Source organism: Ammospiza caudacuta, chromosome 1 (assembly GCF_027887145.1).
Source record: "Ammospiza caudacuta isolate bAmmCau1 chromosome 1, bAmmCau1.pri, whole genome shotgun sequence".
NCBI lineage: Eukaryota > Metazoa > Chordata > Aves > Passeriformes > Passerellidae > Ammospiza > Ammospiza caudacuta.
Genome location: NC_080593.1, coordinates 57,385,893 through 57,406,603, shown reverse-complemented (window position 1 = coordinate 57,406,603; position 20,711 = coordinate 57,385,893). Strand labels below are relative to the sequence as shown.

The window sequence follows — 20,711 nt, the reverse complement described above, 5'->3', positions numbered from 1 at the left end:
TATGTTGGAATGTTATTATTTGTTCATTGGGCAAAACAAAACTACTTTTGTAGGGAAAAATTACTTTTCACCTGGGAAAAGAGAGAAAGGACAGTATATGAAATGCTTTCAAAGAAATAAATATGTGCTTCTGGGATATTTATGAAGCTCTGCCAAAACTTTAAGCTAAATCATAAGAACAAAAATGACTTTTGTAACTTCTAGGAAGTCTTGGGAACTGACACCTTACACTGTAAAAGGCTCCTTTCAAATTAGTAAGCCTAAAATATTAAAATATAAGTCTAAGTATTATGAAGTAAAGTTTTGAAACAAATGAACTAAGTAGAAGTAATTTTGTGCTTACTCCTTCATTTAATTTTAATCTCTTAGATTTATTTGCTTTAAGCTTTACTGAAATACATCAGCTCAACTTCTCCTCTGTGTTGTGCAGCATCTAGTGGTAATTTGGTATGTAAAGCTCTTTCAGTCTATTTAAGAAGAATATCCATTTTCCCAGAGAGACCTCTTTATAGCTTTCTGAGGACTACATTAACTTTGTAGAAATTGCTAGCTTCATGAGTGTACCAATATTATTGATTATGAAATCCTCTCATTAGTATGACAAGCAGAACTTGTGTTAAATTTCAAAGGTCTTTTTTGACCCATCCAAAAGATAGATATTTTTTATCATAAAGTAGTCTACAAGGCCATGTTAACTAAGAGAAATATTCTGAAATAAATTGTCTATGCCTTTGTAACTTGGTTACAGATGGAGTGAAACTCTTATGTGCTGTTCCTGGTCCTACTGCTGCCTGTGGAGAAGTGGCGGGACTGGGAGTATCTGGTCGCAGATCGTCTGAGATTCTGCAATGATTCCCACTCATTTTTCTTTACAGAAATTACTAATAAAAAAGGAAATACAATGCAAATGTTGGTAAATGCTGGAATAGTATCAACTCAGTCTACATTCTTAAATGTCTGCAATTTCAGTAGAATTCACTCTGTTTAGTATCATGTAAGAGGTTTAGAAGATATTTGTGATTTCATGTCCTTTTCTGGCTTTGAAAATCTTGAGTAATGCATCTAGTTTGCTCACAGGGTCTTCAGCACATACTCTTTCCATTAATGAGGGACCACACATAAAAATTGGGGAAAGTTGGGGGAAAAAAGTTAAATATGGATGCTTAAAAAGTTTTTGAGTTTTCCAGGTTGTGGCAACCATAAAAACAGAATCTCAGTTGTGTTTTTTTCAAAATCTCAGGTTTTTTTTCAGAATATCGGTTGTGATTTTTTCACTAGGTTTGTAAATATTAACTTGATAAAATTAATAACTGGCTGTAGTTCGACCCTGAAATTTAACTTATTGGTGGAATTTTCAAAAATTACTAATATGGTTTTATGCATTTATGTATTTGCTTCAGTAGTAGCTATTATAACATTTGCTTGGATGCTATCAGAGATGGATTTTTTGGAAGTGTCTAATTCTGTAGTTTAACAAGAGATTTATTAATATTTTTAGGATAAGCCCCTACTTGCCAGCAAGTTACTCAGGTTGATACATACATATGTCAATGCAGAATCAGTTAAGTATCATGGATTTTAGTCTAAAATCCCCGTCTCTGTTTCAAGCTTGAATAAAAACTGTTCCACTATACAGAAATGTATTTGTGCATTAATGCTTTATAATTGTGTAGTGTAATCAAGGTCGAATGTCTTTAACACAGAGGCCTATGCTGCATGCCAGATTTTATACCTTAGCTTTTATCAGCTACTTCAGATTAGGAAATTGATGTGTAAGGTGTATGCTATCATTTTTCTCTACCCAAGTTGCTGATTAAGCCCTCCTGCTGGTTTAGATCAAGGACACACTTTGAACTCCTAGTTTTATGGCTCCATGATCAGGGTCTGTAGGCGATGTGCTTCAACAACACATATTTACTGTTGGAAATTACTGTAAAAGTTTAAATTACACCAAGCATTAAAGTAACTTCTTGGGGAAATACTCAACTCTTTTAAGAGAAACAGCTAATCCTCAAAGATCTTTTTGCATATATATATAGACCATAGAAGCTCTCAGAGGGGTATTTGAAAAGTTGCTATGCATGTGGTTGTTTTTGTGACTACTCAGTAAGTTCTACGGATCCTTGTTGTTGATTTTTAAGAAGGGTAGAGAAAGCAATTGTTGCAGAGTAATCTGGAAGTGCCTGCTGTTTGAAGTAGATGACCATGTATAAAATCCTGCTAATCATAGTTCTGCATCGTGACGTGCTCTTAATAACATCTTTAGAAAAAAATAGTGCTTTATATACTTGAATATTCTGGATCGTTCTGCTGGTTAAGGTTACTCTTCTGTGCTGTTCCTCAAAAGGATTTACAGCTTCTGTGTGTAGCTAATATCTAATTTTTGTGATTAAGTGTGATTGCTATGTGTGTCACAAAAGGTGTACAGTGAACTGAGTTTATAAGGGCCAGGATCTGTTTTAGGGGGAAACGCAGCTTTGGGCAGCAGCAATGGTTTTTCTGCCCAGAGCCACTGTGTGTCAGAAATGGCAAGAGGTGCTTCCCATTGGAGTGCCCGTAGCGGCCCCTGCTGTCTTGCTCTTCTGATTGCACTTGGAGTGATCACTTCAAAAATGAGCATCATACATGCTGCTTAACTTACTCCTCTACAACAAAGGGGACTGTGAATATTTTGCAACTGGTGTCAGCAAAGAAACTACAACTGGTGTCTTTTCCCCACCTATGTGGTTTTGTAAAACAGTTTGAACATTCTTGATTATAGTCACTACAGACAGAATAGTGAAGTTTGTTTTAACAGTTCTGACTGAAAAAAACTAGTTTCTTAACCAGCTTGCCTGTTTTCAGCAACAGGTATGCAAGATGATGATGCAACAGGGAAAAGGCTCAGAAAGTTAAGTGTTGGGCAGTATGACGATGATATTCCTGGGGAATCATCATATAACAGGTGTGGATGGATGAAGTCTGCTAGTCACCAGGCTGTAATTCCAAGACCACCGGTTGCTGGAGGGAAAACCAAGGAGGTAAACAATCAAGAATTTTTCACTTAATACTGAAGTGAGTGGCCAGTAGGAAGTCTTATGTTCTGTGTCCAAAATTAATGTGAAGCAATTGGGCAGTTGCATCATGGCAATAAGAACAAATAACTGCATTTACCTAAGTAATGCAATGCAGTGTATAAGGATGGATTTTTCTTTGCATGTTTTGGATGTCTCTTATGTTTGCATGTTTTCAGTGTTCAACAATCTCTCTGCTGGAACAGTAGATTGCATTTTATCTGATTACAGAAATCTTCTGTAATTTGGTGAAGAATGCCCCACTGTGTCATAGGGTTAAGTGAGAATTATCACACTGTAATTTTGCTTTTTTGTGTCTTCTATTAGATGATGGTTGTACATTACCAAGATGAAATAGATGGGGGCATCTTCTCTGCAATAAAAGATGGAAATGAAGCTGTCACATTCACATCAACTTTTCCTCTGTCACCAGAGGTGACATATGGTAAGAAAATGTCTTTATTTATTTATTTATTTATTTAAATAGCACTATTGACATTTTCACTGTTACTGAAGAGGAACTGTCCTTTCCCCTCTCCCCTAATGACAACACCTCCACCATGCCATCAGCAGATTCCCTCCAGCCAAAAGGTCAGCAGCCCATCAGAGCTGTACAGAACCATTTCTGGTAAGGTATCCCTCTTTCCCAAGTAATGTGAAAATGAACTGTGTATGAAGGCAACTAACACAACAGTGGTTTATAAGTAGGACATAAATGGTGAATTTAGACATGCGAGTAAGAGAAACAGATTTTAGCAGTCCTATTTTAATCACACCAAAAACAAATGAATAATGAAGAATTATCCAAGAAATATTTAATACCTTCCACATTTTAACTGCCAACGGGAGTCCTATGTTCACATTCATTGTGCAAATTTAGTGTGAAGCACTTAGGCAGCTGTGTCACAGAAATAAGAGGAAATGCAGCTCAGTGTTTGAGGCTATCCTGCTCTTGTTCTCTCTCTGCCTGGTTTCAATGTTCCTCAATCTTTCTGCTAATATTTGATGACATCAAAATACTACTATCAGGAAACTTGAGTTCTTTGTGATTTTAAGCAGGTTTTATTTCCATCTCAGGAAAGACAGGTGATATCCATGTTGCCATCTTTCCAGGCCAATGAAGCTGACAATAGAGCTTGACAGTAGCTGTGCTCAAGTGTAGGAGCTGCTGGGGGGGGTCGCACAGTTGGGACGGACGGAGACGAGATCTCTTTGAAGCTAAGTCATATAACCTGCAGTTTATTGCAAAGGGCGTGGGTGAAGGGCCCTGCTGGGAGCTGCCAGCCGCAGCTCGGAGCAGGCCCAAAAGAAGAGAGGCTTAAAGTGTAAGAGAGTTGAAGACAAAGGTTTAAGAGTGGAGAGCATGTAGAAAGGAGGGGTGAGGAAGTGCAGAGGAGAAGACAATGCAACAAAGAGAGAAAAGGGCGCGAAGAAGAGCGCGGGACAAAAGGAGAGAGAGTGAGAAGAGATAAGAGAACAAAGAGATTAAGAGCGCGCGCGAGAGAGAGAGAGAGAGAGAGAGAGAGAGAAGTTCCCGTTACAATACGATAAATCTTCTGTGTTGAATATTCAGATTCTCATTAACCAATCTACTACAGCATGCATATCCTATAACATTTCCATACAACCTATAAGAATCACTACATTACTATACTACGTTTACGTTTTAAACCCTAAATCTTATTCTTTGGGCCCCATCTGCCAAGCTGCAGGGCCTGCTCTGACTCTTAGGCTTGCCTGCTTTCAGAGGGAATTGTTTCCTCTAGGGGGGATTACATTCAGCTGGTCACATCATTGTTTTTCAGCAACTAAGGTATCTCAAAGGTTGCTTTCATTTCAGTGTTGCTTATAGTTTCTATATTCTAAAAATCTTTTGCCAGGCAGTCATATTTATAAGGCTTTTTTGTTTCATCCTCCCCAACACTCAAGTCAAGGAGATCCTTTACCAGAGGAATGGATGTTCTGGAGAGTTTTTTTTGCCATGATACAGTTTGTAAATGTGCAACCACGGGAAAGTAGTTGGCAATGGATGATTACCTATTTAAAGATTTAATATGATCTAACAATAATTTTTTTATTATAAAGGATGATTTTCAAGGCCTTAACTCTTTGCTACAAAAAATAGCAGCTAAGCTACTGTTACCTGTCACTTATTTTGTGCAAAATTATTTGAAAAAAACTAGGATTTAAAGGAAAAAAGTATTTCTGAACAGCATCGGAAAGTGCTGGACATAGCAGGAAGCCAGCTAATATATTTAAAACCTGAATAAAAATCACTATGCATTCATTTTATGCATAACATATGTTCTCATGAAAATTCATATATGTTATGTATAGTTTTACTGCTTAGGCCATGACTGTCTTCTCCAGGAGAATCTTGATAGTAGACTTTTCAATAAATTTGATGACGGGTTTTCATGCAATAATAGTATTTCAGTTTTAACTTAAAAAACCCTTTATGTTCAATTTGCCTCGCTTAATAGTTGTCAAAGGCAAATAACATCAACACAGAATAAAACTAGCTTTAGAAAAATCTTCTACGCAGTTCAAGACATCTGTTTATGGTTCTCCCTACTTCTAAGTAATTAGTGGCAGATATCCTCCTGGTGGCAACTTCATCAAATCAATTACAGGTTGATCTACTGAAGACTTTGCTGTTAAATGGTTTCTTTAATGTTGCTAAGAGCTAAGACTTGCCCTGGAAAAATATTTAGCTTTCAATGTATTTCTCTATTTTTTTTTATTCTCCTGCTTAATTTTAAATAATGTCATCTCTCAAATGCTGCTTTTAGATACTCAGTTAATGAAACACTGAAAATAATTAATCTTAACTATTAGAAAAGGAGGCAATTCTTCCTTTGAGTACCTGTTTTGAAATAAAGCTCAAGGTGTACTGAATGCTGCAGGTTACATGCTCATCTCCATGCAGCTTTGGTTTTAACTGTAAACATAATGTAGTTTGACATTAAAAATGTTAGTTGTTAATTAGTTAAAGGTTAAAAGTGTATGAGGTGGATCAACTAGAAAATGTAGTAAAGACACCTGTTGGCAAGCATCTCTTAGAAATGTTAATTGGGTGATTTTCCCATCAGAGCACAGAAACTTCTATTGTCAGAGGCAAGAAAGAATCATACTTTAAATGTTTTAAAAATTTCTCTTTTCCCTTCACTTCTACTATAGTTATTGCCTGTATCTACACTAAGTATCCACTGTATCTACTTGCTTCTATGTCTTCTGATTTCTTTCACAAGAAGTGCTTCTTATTTCTGCTACCAAACCCTAATTCATGCCCCGAGTAAAAGTGTTATGTTTTGTGTGTTGAAGAAGTCAAGATTCTGAAGGGAACAGATGCAGCTGTTCTGTGGTTGAGACTGCTTTAATGCACATGCCATAAAGGTGACTCTAACAGTGTGCACTTTGCAAGAGTTCTTAACAGCCTCAATTTTTAGTACTTTCCCTTGCAGCCCACCTCTTCTTTTAAATGCTTACATGGTCTTTATTTTGGTAAAAGTCAGGAAGCATACTGACTTCTTGAGAAATTTTCAACAGCGTGAGGCCTTTTGTGTCTGGAGTATTAATTTCTGCCATTAAGATATTACTACTTTTGTCTCGGTTCAGATCACCCTTGAATTCAAAATTGCTTTGTTCTGCATATCAGCTTTGCTGTTTATCTGCTTTTTAAGTTACCAGTGAGGATGATGTAACCTGGTTACCAATTATCTAGATGAGTTACTGTCTCACGGCGCAGGGAGGCTCGGGACCCTCAATATGAGAATCAGCAAACTCCCTTTATTGAAAAGAGCATCAAACTTTTATGCACAACAAGTAATAAGCTCATACATATTCTGCAAGCTGAGTAATCCATTGGTTATATTCTAGATATCAGCTTCCTCATTCCAAAGGAGTTAAATCTGCTTTTTCTCATGTCTCTAGTCTCTCAACTACAACACCTTGTTATGGTAACACAGCTATGCTCAAGGACAGTGTCCTTGCAGGTGCAGGACTTAGATTAGCTGGGTTCTTGTCACGTAGCTATTTCTCCACATCACTGTTTTATTTCCTCCCTGTTTCCTTGTGGAGAATAGCAATTAGTGTAAGTAGCACTTACCATATCAAGGGATTCTGTTGTGCTTTTAGAAGAGTACAAAAGTATATATTTTAAAAGAAAAAAATAGTCAAGAATTGCAATAATATCCAGTCCTTAAGTATAAAAAATTATAAAATTCTCTCTTCTTTGTTATTAATGTAAACTGTGTATCTAGTATCTTGAATGCATATGATTTTCAACCTGTGTACCTAAGGACACTGTTTTTAATAAAGTCTTATAAAATGCAGCTCTGTTATCCCTAGAAATCTTAATTTTCTTTCCAGGTAAAACCACTTTGCTAGGGAAAGTAAGTCTAGTAGTGTTATGTATCTGCCTCCCTTAAATTAGCTATGCCCTAACTTCATTCTCCCTGTAGATTTATTGGAGATGTCCTGCCTGCAATATGTCAGAGCCTTGTTCTTTATCAAACAAGTATATATTTAACCTCCCTCAGTCTGTATGCATTCAGTCAATTTTGTGTCAGCACTACTGCCCCAGTGATCACTTGCTGCTATGGTTTCATGGCCCTTTTCTTCACTTTACGTAGATTGAAAGTAATACAGAACCCACAGAGTTCATTCTGAATTGTCTTTGAAAGACACTTTGTTTCTTGAGATGAACCTAAGTAGTCTATAAATTGGCTAGTGGCCTGTAAATTGGCTGGTTTTATAAATACCCCTCAAAAAATAGGGCTGCTCCACACAGAACCCAGATACAGCTCCCTGGAATTTTCCAATAGCTGATGTATATTACATGGGAGGGAGAGTCCCACACATCAGTGAAGGAACTGAAGCACTATTTGTCAGCTATTTTGAAACTTATAGAGACTCTTTTTTCTTGAACAGCAGACAGCTAAACTAAGTCTCTTTGTATATAGAAGTAACGCATAAAAGCATAGCAAGCTCTTTGCCAGGGGACTGAATGCTGGCTCGCTGCCCTGCCACTCCACCCCTGAGGCTAGATGTGAAGAATGTCCCTTCTTCAGCCCGGGTCAAACTTTGCAGAAGGTCTGCATTCACAAACAGGCACTGTCTTGCAACAGAGGGGAAGGATCTGTGGAACAAGGGAAAATTGTCTATAATCCTTTATCAAGGGTGCACTGACAAAGAGAAGATATGATGTCACTTTTTTCCATCTTTTCTGAACAAGCCTAACTAGACTTGTGTAGTTCAAGCAGTGCAAATGATGGAATGAAAGCATTGCTGCTGGTATAAGGAATCTCTGAGCCTTCAATCTACAACCTAAAACCTTGCCTTCTCATCTTTTCCATGGAGCTTAGACTATGTACTGTACTCAAAGCTTGTGTAGGAGCTGCATCTGTTCTAAAAATTTTAGAAAGGGCAACTTTTCTCCTCATGCCATCGTGGAACTCTTCAAGACCTCATACTGGAATATTTCCACAATTTTTCTCACACAGACTCTTTTTATCTGACAGAGACATTGTAGCTCTAATTCTCCTCATTTAATAACACAGACTTTTCCTATTACATAATCCAGCAGAGTGATGATTGTTTAATAAATGCATTGGAAGGCAAACCCACAACCTAACAGCCTCATTATTGTATAATTCTATTACTGATTAGAATTGTATACTGTTATGGTATCATACTGTTATTCCAGGATTGTCATTTCTTCCAGTCACTGAGTTGCAAGGGAAATAGTACATACTGCTTAAGTTTTTGATTAAAAAAATATCAGGGTTCTAAACTGAGAGTCAGTTTGGGAATAAAAGTGAAACTAATTTATGGAAGGGAAAAATTCCCTGTTTATGATGTGCATAATGTGAAAAGTTTTCATATAATATTCATTTATACCAGTCTTTCTCTCCTCCTCTTACCTGTTTTTGTAAGTTATACATGTCCAAAGCAAGTAATAGATTCAGAACTTTTCCAGGCATCTGGGTTCATTTGCTTAGAACGTCAAATCATCTACTTATGTGGATGGTTAACATAAGCTCTCATAAGTCCTCCTGGAAACAGGTGCATTTTCATATTTGCTATTGCAATTTTTGTGTTTAGGGTTTTTTGGATGTTTTGTTTATTTTAGTGGGCTTTTATTTGTTTCTTTGTTGAGGCTATCAATGAAAAATAAAAATACAAGTAGAGAAAGGAAATTTATGACTTAATGAAAAGCAGATACATCAGATTTCTGTTACATTTTCCATTGTCCTGCAATTGCCCTTGATATGTTTATGTCATGGCTGAATACAGTGTTCATCTACACAATATTTTTAAAATTAAACACCTAATGTCTCTTAATTGGTGTGTTTACTCTTTGAGCTGGGTCTTACAAGCTCTCAGAGAACCCATCACACCTGAGATAGCTCAACCATCCCGAATGGCACAAAAATTAGCAGGATAGCTTCTGAGGTAGTATTAGAAAAAGAAAAAGGTTTAATAAAAGGCAAAATAACAAAGCTCTTAGAGAGAAAAACCTGAGCCAGGGCAAGAGGTCCTTGCTCCTGCTAAAACACCCCACGATTATTTCCTTTGTTCTCTTCTTTTTCTAGTGAATCACCTAGGTGGGACCTCTTGGCCTCTGTCCAATTGGGCAACCCCAGGTCTGAGGTGAAGTCCCAAAGGTCCTATGAGGTGTCTTTTTACCAAATTGAGGAAAGAAACTTTTGGGATTTTTGCCTTTTTAAGCAGACAAAGAATAATTTGGTAACTCCATCAACAGGGGCCACATTCCTACACTTAATTAACATAAAATACACCATTTTCTAGTGCATAAGAAGCCTCCATAGGCTTCCGGAGCAAGCAGGAAATTACTTGGATCTCCTGTTGGGATTCTACTAACATGGACTTAATGAGGGCTTCCAGAAAGAGCATTTGGAATGTGTAAAGCAAAATCATAAATGTTCAGAGACCACTTCTTGGTTGTTGTAAACACTGAAGTCAATATAATGTACTATGATCTATCACACTTTTCTGTCTCTGGGTCATTTTCATTGAGACATTTAGTTCAGTAAAACTAATCTTTATACAAAGTTTTTATTACAGGAAGATTGCAGATGACTTGGTGTGTTATCAAGTCTTCATTGTCAGAGATCTCCTTCCCTTTGTGCTACCGATTATAATACAGTTCTCAACATATCTTTCAAATACAACCATGGAAATGTATTTATTTGGTCTGTGGAGAAATAAGCAATGCTTATTATCAGTGATTTCACTCTGGTAGTCCAAATCCACAGAAAAAGTAATAATATTACATCTCATGTGCTAAAAAGCTCAACAATTTAATTTGGTTTATATCAATTTGAATGGTGGAAAAATATCTTGTAGAATGAAATCAAAACTGAAAATAACTTTAAATACTTGTAATCTATGCCTCCACTGAGTGGTATTAACTACAATCCTTACAGTGTAAGTGTCCACAACTGAGCTATTTGATAATCAGCTATAATTGAGATTTCCCGCCCCGCCCAGTTTGGCTAAGATTTTCATGGGAGGAACTCTCCTAGTTGACACTACTTAACTTCCCAAAGCTTTAGAGATTAAATGATTTAGAGTTTAATCCATTTAACTAGCTAGGTTTTTTTACAGCTATGTTATATGTTTCTACATAGAACTTAAAAAAATCTGTACATGTTTTAGCCACTCAGCAAACATTCCAATATGTCATTGATTCAGAGGAGAATGGAATATTATTATACATAACTGAATATAAAAAGCTAGGGTGTGCCAAGTCCATGGCAGATAGTATGTGATGATAAACCAGTGGGACAACATAAATGTATGTTTTCTTTGGCTGATACATTAAAGCTGACAAAATAGGCCACTCTCATTACTGGATTTTCATAATAAAACTCATTCTCTAAAATATACTTTCTCTTCCACTGGTTTTGGATACTCTAGGTTGATAAAATATTCTGGAACATGAATGCATTTTGTTTTGGAGCCAATGTTGTATCTGATCACAGACTGAATAATTCTTCAAATCTGATGCTTGTGTTAAGACAAAGATATTTCATGATTAATTGTTCTTACAGCTCCCTGAGCTAAACTTCTGCAAAGTGACACAGTCTACTGTGACCTACATGTTGAACATCACATTGAAATAAGAAAAATTCAAGTACTATATATGGTCATGGAAAACACTGTGCTAGTAGAATGCATAATCTAGTGCACATGTACATAATTCCATGTGCAGCTTCTCTATAATACTGAAGAATTTGAAGGGGAAAAAAAAAGAAGATAGGTGTATAGGTGTGTTTGGAGGTTTTTTCATGAACAGGAGGGGACTGCTGGGATATGTTCCTTGAACTTTTGTTGCAGCATCAGCCTCATTAGATGGTTAAGACAATAGAAAGATGCTAACAGCTCATGTGCAACCAGCAGCAACCAAAGATTTCTTTGTTACAGAGCGTTTCAAAAACTTTCTAGCCAATAGCATATTGCCCAAGCTTACAGACAATTGTTCTAGCCAATCACTAAAAGTACATGTATGCCTGCTTCATACAATGCTTGTATGTATACCTTCTATTAACAATATACAATTCACCATTATTAAGCTTAAAACCTTCTACTATCTTGGTAAGCATATTTTTCTGCAGGCTTAAGGTCCATCTTAGCCAAGCCCTAAAACTCAAAAAAAAAAAACCTTCTTACCTTTACTATTTCCCACATATAGGTTCTTCAAACATTACATTGAAGAGATGTTGTGAAACTATTCACTGTCCCCTCTTCCTCCCTCCCTTGCTTTTGTAGCAGGATTTGCATCTGGACAGAAACACTGTGATCATAGATCAGAATGGGCATTAAACCATTAAAACTGCTCTGTTAAAACTGCTTTGGAGATGGAATCAGATACTGATTTGGAAAGACTTTGTTTTATACTGTGTGTTTAATTTTCTGTGCAAGTATTTACATTGGTTTGTTTGTTTGTTTTAATGGATGACTTTTCATTCCCTGTGGGCAAAGTGCCGATAGATATGTAAATCAGAGACCTGAGACTGTTCCCTTAGAAATGGCCCTCTCGGAGGTCTCTTGGCACTGCCTGCATTATCCATTTGAACCAAGACACTTCTGAAAAGTTATATGGAGTCTTCTGCCTCAAGCAAATGTGAATTAAGTTTTCTCACAGGAAATGAGTATCCAAGTAGTGGAGACCCTAAATACAGAAACAGACTCTCTACTTTCTCATCCACTCGTTTTGTCCTGAATTCAAATGTTGAACTGCATTAAAGGAATGGCAGGTCTTGTGACAAAAGTTTTCCTACAGGAGTTCATATGAAATAAGATTTCTAGCTTGGGACATCTTTAAAGTCTCTTGTATGTTACATGTCTTTCATCAATGGTACCTCAACAAGTCTTACTGGTCCTTGATCCCTCACTACTACGATTAAATCAAACAACTGCTGATAGGTTCTTCATCAAGAATCTACCCACCCTCTACATGCTTCCCTTACTTGGGGCACCACACTTTAATCCAGTTTGTCTGTTACTTGTTTTGTCTTGACTAACTTTTCATACCACTGTGAAGTGTAAATGAAACAACTGCCTTATTTCAAAAGGATTTATTAACTGAGAAAAAACTTGAAGTTTTGCATAAGACACATTATTGCCTGTCACAGTTTCATTCAGGAACGAATACATCTGAAAGTTAAATTGTGCAGCTTGCAGCTTTCATCTTTCCTGTATCTCTAATACAAAGGCATTTTCTCTTGAGAGAAAGCAGTAGCATTATCTGGTGTTAATTTATTTTTGTGGTTGTTTTTGTTTGTTTGTTTTGTTTTGGTTTTTATTTTTTAATATTTGCCATACAAGATAACTGACTGTACTTGGAATTTGCATTTATTAGTTGAAAAGATGATGGCACTTCCAACGATGCTGAACACAGTTTCTTGTTATGTTCACTAGTATCAGTGAGAGCTCAAAAATTCTAAAATTCAGGCAATAAAATAAGCTGTATAATTCTGAAGTTCCAAATGCCAAAAAAAAAGTTGTTTATATAATCAAATATTACATGGGAAAAATGTGTTTATACAATGCTTCAGTGTTACTTGATCATGGTCTCAAAGCAAATGTGCCTCTTCAGTTAAATTTGAAATGCACCCTGATAATACACTGGTGGGTGGTGGTAATTTGGTTTTGATTTTTCCTCTTTTTTCTTGCTAAGAACCACTGAAAAAGGGATTACTTGAGTGGTTTTTAAAGCATTCTGTTTTAGAGAGTTTGGTTTCTCTTTCTTTTGATTTCCATGGGAAAAAGTAATGCATTTCCCCACATAAATCACTAATTTGATAAATAACTATCTTTGTATATATTCATTGAAATATAGATGAATAATATCTTACACATATATAAAAAACCAAAATAATCTGAAGCTGAGAAATCCATCACTAATATTTGCTTCTTTTAAAGATGCAAACAATAAGCTATTGACAGAAACTTAAAAAACATTTTAATAGAAATAAAGGATTGGATGAGCAGACAGCCTGGCAGATGTGTTTGTTTTTACACATACCTGAGATTGCTTGTTTGCAGTGCTTGAGCATAGCATACATTTTTGAGACGTCATTAGTTACTTTGTCTGGAAAAGGTTAAATTAACAAAAACCATGGGAACAGCTACTGCTCTTGCTATGATTCTATGAAATTTTTTCAACTTTTCCAGGATGAGGCCTCCTATTATATGACATGGCACTTCATGACTGATGTGCCAAATTATTCCATGTAGTTTGAGGGACGCCCAAAGAAGAGAGCTCCAAAAATCTAAGTACATGTCGTGGGTTGACAGCCTTTATCCCAGTATCGTGTGTTGTGTCTGGCAGCTGTGCCTTTTCTCTCTTCCCCCCCCCCCCGGCCGTCTTGCTGCGGCGGGGCGGGGAAGAGAGGGGGGAGTGTTTGACCAGGCCTTTTTGCTTTTGGCTTTTGCTGCTTGGCTTGGCTAGCCGCTTTGCTTGCTTGCTTTCTGCTTTTTTGTGCTGTTTTTTTCCTTTTCTCTTGCTCCCTCTTTCTTACCCTCCCCTGAAGATACTGGACCGGCTCCGGACGTGACCTGAAGACGTCCAGGACACCCGAAGCTTGCAGAGAAGCGCCGCGCCCTCTCAACACACAGTCTGTTTTTTCTGTTTTCTTTTCTTTTCTTGTGTTGGGGAGTGTTCTTTTGTTACTTGTAAATAAATAGGTTTTGTTTTCCACTTTGCTCCTCCGAGAAATTCCTTCCCGAACCCGGTGTTGGGGGAGGGGTGGTTGGAGGTTTGTTTTGTTTTTGGGGGGCTCCCTTTTGGAGATTTCCCCTAATTTGTCCTAAACCAGGACAATACAACTGTGAGCACACATTTTCAAAAAAATTGCAGTTTTAAAATGATCCTGTGTTTGAGTGAATGGGAGGGTTTGTCTACTGCATTTACAAGTTAAAGATATTCTGCAGTTTCAGAATGACAGACCTTCCAGTGTTGAGTGGGAGCAGAGAGGAAATACACATTCAGTTCCACTTAATTGTTTATAGTCTAAATTGTTTACAGTCATATTGCTGTTTGTTTTTTAGGATGCTGTTCTCCCCTGTGTTAATTCTCTTCATGTTTATTCCCTCTTGCAGAGGACGAGAAAACCAAATTAATCTGTGTTTTTCTATGCCTGAGTTAGGCAAGATATTTCACAAAGCCATTTATATTCAGGCACCTTGTAGACAAAATCTGAAATGAGCAATCTACTTGACATTGACTCCTATGTTTCTGTCAATCATCAGAGTAGCAGCGAAACACATGACATTCCTTCACAAATTGTGGAGTTTGCTGAATTTGTATGAAGGGCACGGCATAGCCACTCGTCTTCAGGGATTCTTGCTGGAGAAAGGTGCATGTTACAATTCAAGCCCTACATTTTAATCTATTTTCATCAGAATTTGCAGTGTAATGGTTCTGATCAAACCAGGAATCTTCTGTACTATATCTAGGAGAACTGTACACTGGTACCACCTGGCAGAGATTGAAAGACCTGATCCTGATTTGCTTTGCTGTGCCTGAAACAGCCATTAAATCAATTCTTCTTGCCAAATAACAGACTTTCTCCTTTTGAGATGGCAGTATCTTACACACTGACCTAAACCAAATCAGTTCCTCACTAGAGCCATCCACCACTGCCTTTTCTTCTCTTCCTAACTCTCCTTTTGTGTGCGATCAGCCTTGCCCTTTCTATCTTCTGGCTTCAGAGTTTCAGACTTTTTTCTTCCTTGGAGAAGAAAGTCTCATCTGGTTGAAACTTTGAATTTATGACAGAAGGACAAGCAAAAGGTGAGATTTTTGTTATGTGCCCTTTTGTTTGCTACTAATTGTCCATGTCAGAGGGATTTTATTGATGAGTAGCCCCTTAAGTATAACTGAGTCTATTAGAAGGATTCATGCAAAAAAATCTTTTAAAAGGGTGAATTTGATAAATACTGACAAAACTCAATTATATTAATACTTTTAATTACATTATTTCTGCTTAATTACATTCTTATAATACTTTGGAAAGTTTCTTACTTAACCAGTCTTCTTCATATGTCATCTCAGACTACTGTTATCTTCTTTGTTAAATGCTACTATTCTTGTTCCCATCTAATTCAGCAAGTGTAAATAGCCAAAAAAGCAAAGCTTTCTAGATTTGAAAATCAGAAAAACAATGAGATATCCAAAGGTCCTGTGATTACAGTGCTTTTTATGCAAAGACAGGCATGCTTTCTATGGAGAGAAATTTTCTCTAACCATTATTCTTTATAGAAGTGTGGAGTTTGTGTTTACCTGTATCTGGCTCTGCCAGGAAGCATCCAAGAGAAAGTGTAGTTGTATAATAAATTATTCAAAGTAACGGATGTCACTTCTGAACTGCTGCATAACAACCTGTTCTGACCCCATGGCAAGGATTTTCTTTTCTTTTTACCTGATGATATGGTGTATATCACAACTAACCTTTGCTATTTGGTTCTTCTGAATGCAATCTTTATGCAACATGTTTAATAGGAGCAGCTGCTATGAAGGAAAACAGTGGTAGGAATGAATATTCTTATAAAGGAATAGTTTGATTTACATTATGGTCTGTGGAAGAAAGCAAAATGTTAATTACTTTACCAGTACTCATCTCTATAGCCAAGCCAGCTTGGGTATTTTAATATTATCAGAACGGTTTAGTACATGCATTCAAAACATGGTGGCGGTAGAAATTTGAAAGCAATAGAATAATTCATCATGGGAAAGTTTTAAATGGTTGTATTTGTTTCTGTCTAGACCTAGTAATTTCCTGCAGTGATCCTTTCAGAAAATACTGTGTGCTGGGCACTGATGAACAATCTGAAAAGGAAATGTGCTGCTCATTGTGGAATTGCAGTGTTTCCACTCGTCTTCCTGACCTGTGAATAAAACGTGCTTAGAACAATGCTAGGGGGATGTTGAATGCAACACAATAAGGCTATACGTGTTTTGTAATCTTGGGAAGCGAGTAAAACTTTATTCAGAGTTCTGGATGCTAAATTTATCCAAGAGTATTGGGCCACTTTAGTGTAATGGACTAGCGGGGCTTTGGTCAACATTAAAAAGCACTAATCTGACAATTCTCGGTTTCGTGTCTCGCATTTCTCTGAAAGAAACAAAATGAAGTGGTGGGGGAAGAACAACACCGCCCCCCAACACTCAAAAAAACCCCCAAAATCAACCAAATACCACCACACACAACCCTCCCCCCAACCCGAGTTCCCAGTCTCCCCGGGTCGTGTGCCGACCGCTCGCTCTCCGCCCCCGCGGCGCTGCGCGGAGCACAGGACCCGCTGGGAGCGGCGCTCTGCGTGGAAGAGGCGGTGAGAGCCGGGCGGGGAAAGTGGGGGGAAAAAGTCAAACGCAAATGAGGTGGAGTCAGCACAGAAGGCATACACTGAATGGACAGTCGAGCTAAAGAGCGAGCGGGAAGCCTAATCTAACAACTATCGGGGAATTACTTTCTGCCTGGATGAAGTGAACTCTGGCCCTTCTTCGTCTGGGTGGCTGTATTGAGACAAGGGAGCCTGTACTTCTCTCGCCGCAGACACTGGAGCCCACTTTGCGGTGAAGTTCTAACACGCGAGGGTGTGGCGGGTGCTGGCAAATGCGGGCAATAGCTTTTCCCAAGTCTCTGCGTGGCGGGCTGGCGCGCCGCGCCGCCTCGATTCCGTGAGCCTCAGGCAGCCTGCGGCACCGAGGGAGGGAAGGATTTCGCACAGCCCCGTGGGGGAGCAGCTGTGGCCATGGCTTCCGTAGGTAGGTTTGTGGTTCCCTGCGCCCTGTTTTGTGCGTTTTCCTAACTCTGAAAACTCGTTTTGTGGGTTGGTCTTGTGTTTGGCTGGTCGCGCTCGCCGCAGCGGCAGCGAAACGTGACCCCGGTAAAAGGGGAGGGCGGCGGGAGTTCACTAAAGCGAACCAGCCTCAGAGAGGGGCCGCTCCGCTTGCGTGGTGGGGAGCTGGGAGCACGCACGCAGCCTGCGGCCTGCTGCTGCTGCGAGCTCTGGAAATTAAGTGGGAGGAAGAGTTACGTCTTTTGTAGTCATGTAACAACGTTGGGAGTCTGCCCAGAAACGGAGAAGATTTGCAGACAAGGAGTTCTGTCAGTATGACTGAGGGCATGAGGCAGGGCTCGAGAGTTTTGTCTAGTCATTTTCCTGCCGAAGAAGCCTTGTAACTTTGTGTGTGCCGTGGTAGGTCTTTTTCAATAGTAGAAATGAGGGCTGCCTGGAGTATACATAATTTCTATCTACGTTGAAGAAAATTGGTCCAGGCTGAGTCTTTTTCCTCCCCTGAGGAATTTTTAGTAATGTTATAGCAGTACTGAATTTCTTTTCAAAAACATGAAAGGTGTAAGATTTTGTAAACATGAATCTTTCTTAAATGAGGAATGTGGCATCGTTTTTCTGCTTTCTTGCTTAGTGAGAATAACACCTTATTGTGACATTAGCACTGGAAAGGTAATTGGTCTAATTTGTGCATCCAGGATGAACTGTATTTGTGTAATACATGTAGACACTCTCTTACTTCAGATCTGAATTTTCCATTAAAATCTAATAGAGTCCTAGAGTAGCCAGCTATTACATGGTACAGTGTACAGGATGCAGCCGAATAAAGAGCCTGATTCCTACTGCCTTAATGCAAACAATTTTTCTATTCAGGCAGTGGCAGCACCTGGTTGGGTAAAGACTGCAACCCTAAAAGGAGAGTTACTGAATCACAGTTGAGCGACAGACCAAGAAAAAAATGCACGACTTCTCAGTTGTGTGTTTGTGATACTGAACAACACTGAAGATAAACCGAACTGAGTTTATTTTTACCAGTATCAATTTCAGATTATTAAAAACAGCCTTTGAAGTCATGTTTTTTCTGGTTTTAAAATAAAATGGTTTAGGTATACTGCTTGAAAATCAAAAAAACAGTCCTCACTTCTGTTATTCAGGCCACAGTGAAGTGGGTTCAGCATTTTGTTGCAGGCAAGTGACTAGAAAAATGAACAGGTTGAAAATTGTCACATTTAGGCAGAGTTTTTTTCACAACAGAAGAACAGGACCGAAGTGAGAGTTTTGATAGAGGGTCCAGTCATCAGTTTGATTGCTTCCATTTGTTCTATGAGGCAAGTATGCCTCAGACATCAAAAGCTGCATACTGGGACCTTTGGTTCCTCATGGAACCAGGGAACACGACTGAGACAGAAAAAGGGGAGTTCAAACTCCTTTGTCACTCTTTCACCTTAGGAAAAGTATATAGGGTCATAACACAAAATAGAAAATGTCACAGTCTTTGTGCTTGCTTCTCAGAAGTGTCAGAAAGTCAGGCCCGAGCTCTGTCCCTTCTTCTTTCAGTCAGTTTGCCCTCTCTGCCTTCATCCTTGCCTCCTTTCCTTTGGCTTTGCAGTGTAACTTGTCAGTAGACATCAGTGGCACTTTTCAATTCAGCACAGACAGCTTAGACCTGCACCTCCAACATTTCAAGCGATTTTAATGGATAATGAACTTCGGAGCACAATGCTGATATTTTACTCTTTTCTTGAAAGGTGCTTGGTTTTTAGTGCATTCTGCCTGAAAAAGGTACCATATGCATGTTTCATAGGTTCTTTTTTTCTTCTCTAAAACTATTGCAGTTTAATTTTATGGTTTGATGAAAATTGTCATATTCAGCAGTGTGAATGTCTGAAATTCCATTACGAGATGAACCATGATAAGAATGGAATTATCTGTCTCTTAAACCATTTTACTTATTTGCTGTGTAAACTTAATGTGGACATGTTAATAGTTGTGTTCTAATTGTTTCATTTTTTTTCCCACTACTGAGTGAGCTGCTGTACATAGCGATAGAATAGGGGTTCTCTTGTTTATGTGTTATGTAGTGATAGTGATTCTCTCCTAAAGAGTGTTTTAATCCCATTTTATGTTACATGTGATCTGGAAGTCTTGAGGACATGCCTCTGCAGCTGATTTGCATTCCTAAGACAGCAAAGCTTGCTTAAAGTCAGTAGCACAGCATCTGCAAGATCTTTTAAAATATATGAAAAGATATATGCAACCGATTGCTTTAGTCCTTGGTGAGGTTTCTTTTTTTGCTGGGCACTACCTGGGAGAATGAAATGAATTAGTATAAGAAAGCCTTTCAGAAAGTCATGATAAGGATTTCACTGCTTTCAAGATGCTGTATTGTTACTCTGTTCAGCAAATAGGAGTTATTTGTATTTTGGTGTTTGAGTGAATGTATGATATGAAGTTACCTGTAAAACGGTCTACCTATTTTCTCAGAAAAGAAGCCCTATAGTACAGGTCTAAGGGCTTTAGGATGGGGTAAAGTATGGTCTGGTAAATCATACTTTTGATTCTGATCGATGTGCAGAGAGTAAATGCTGTTAATTGTGTCAGCCTGTGGTTGTCTGGAGATAAGCTGATGCCTGGCATAGCTTCAGAGGCTGCATATGGCTGTTACTGGCAGGCTGTCATGGGAGCTAGAACTTGCAGAACACGGGAATGTAGCAATACACTTCCACTCCTGTCATGCATCTTGCTGGTAGGCCAGAGTCTCCCCTGACGGTGGTGAAATGCCAGCCTTCCTCACCCAGTGCTGGCTGAGGAAGAGTGCTGTGCCAAAGACGCTTCCTCAAGGGACAACAGCTCTCTTTACAGCTCTCTTCAGGGCATAAGGCAATAATGATTTTTTTTTTTAAATTCTAAATTCATTTGACAGGCTCCCAAAACACAGTGAACGCTTTCTAAATGCACACAATGCAGTTTAAAACCTTTAGTACTGTAGTGTACATTACATTTAATTATTAGCAATTTGGGTTCTAACTGTTGAACATGTTTTTTCTTCCACCAAATAAACATCCCTGAGAAATACTTTACTGCCTCTCCCGATGTGCTGTTTTATTTCTGAGGTTGTCAGTCACTCCATTGTTGTATTTTCTGTAATATCCAAGTATGTAATACATATTCCACTGAGATTCTTCTCAGATGAAGCAACTAAAGCTGACCTTTTTTTGTGCAGAGAGTTTAATGCCTGGATGCTAGAGCCACTGTCTTAATGGCTTGCCCCAGGTTCAGCCTGACTGATTATTTGCAAAGAGAGTTGGTCCACTCAAAACAGGCATTAGC

The 20,711-nt window shown here is 38.3% G+C and overlaps 1 protein-coding gene across 1 annotated transcript in view; it reads left to right on the top strand.

Moving 5' to 3' along the window:
• Positions 1-20,711, top strand: part of TNS3 (tensin 3) — a 116,875-nt gene that overhangs the window by 58,430 nt on the left and 37,734 nt on the right. The window contains exons 13-14 of the mRNA XM_058817778.1: positions 2,845-3,020; positions 3,381-3,498. Of these exons, the coding sequence (XP_058673761.1) occupies positions 2,845-3,020; positions 3,381-3,498 (294 nt within the window). The remainder of the gene's footprint in view (positions 1-2,844; positions 3,021-3,380; positions 3,499-20,711) is intronic.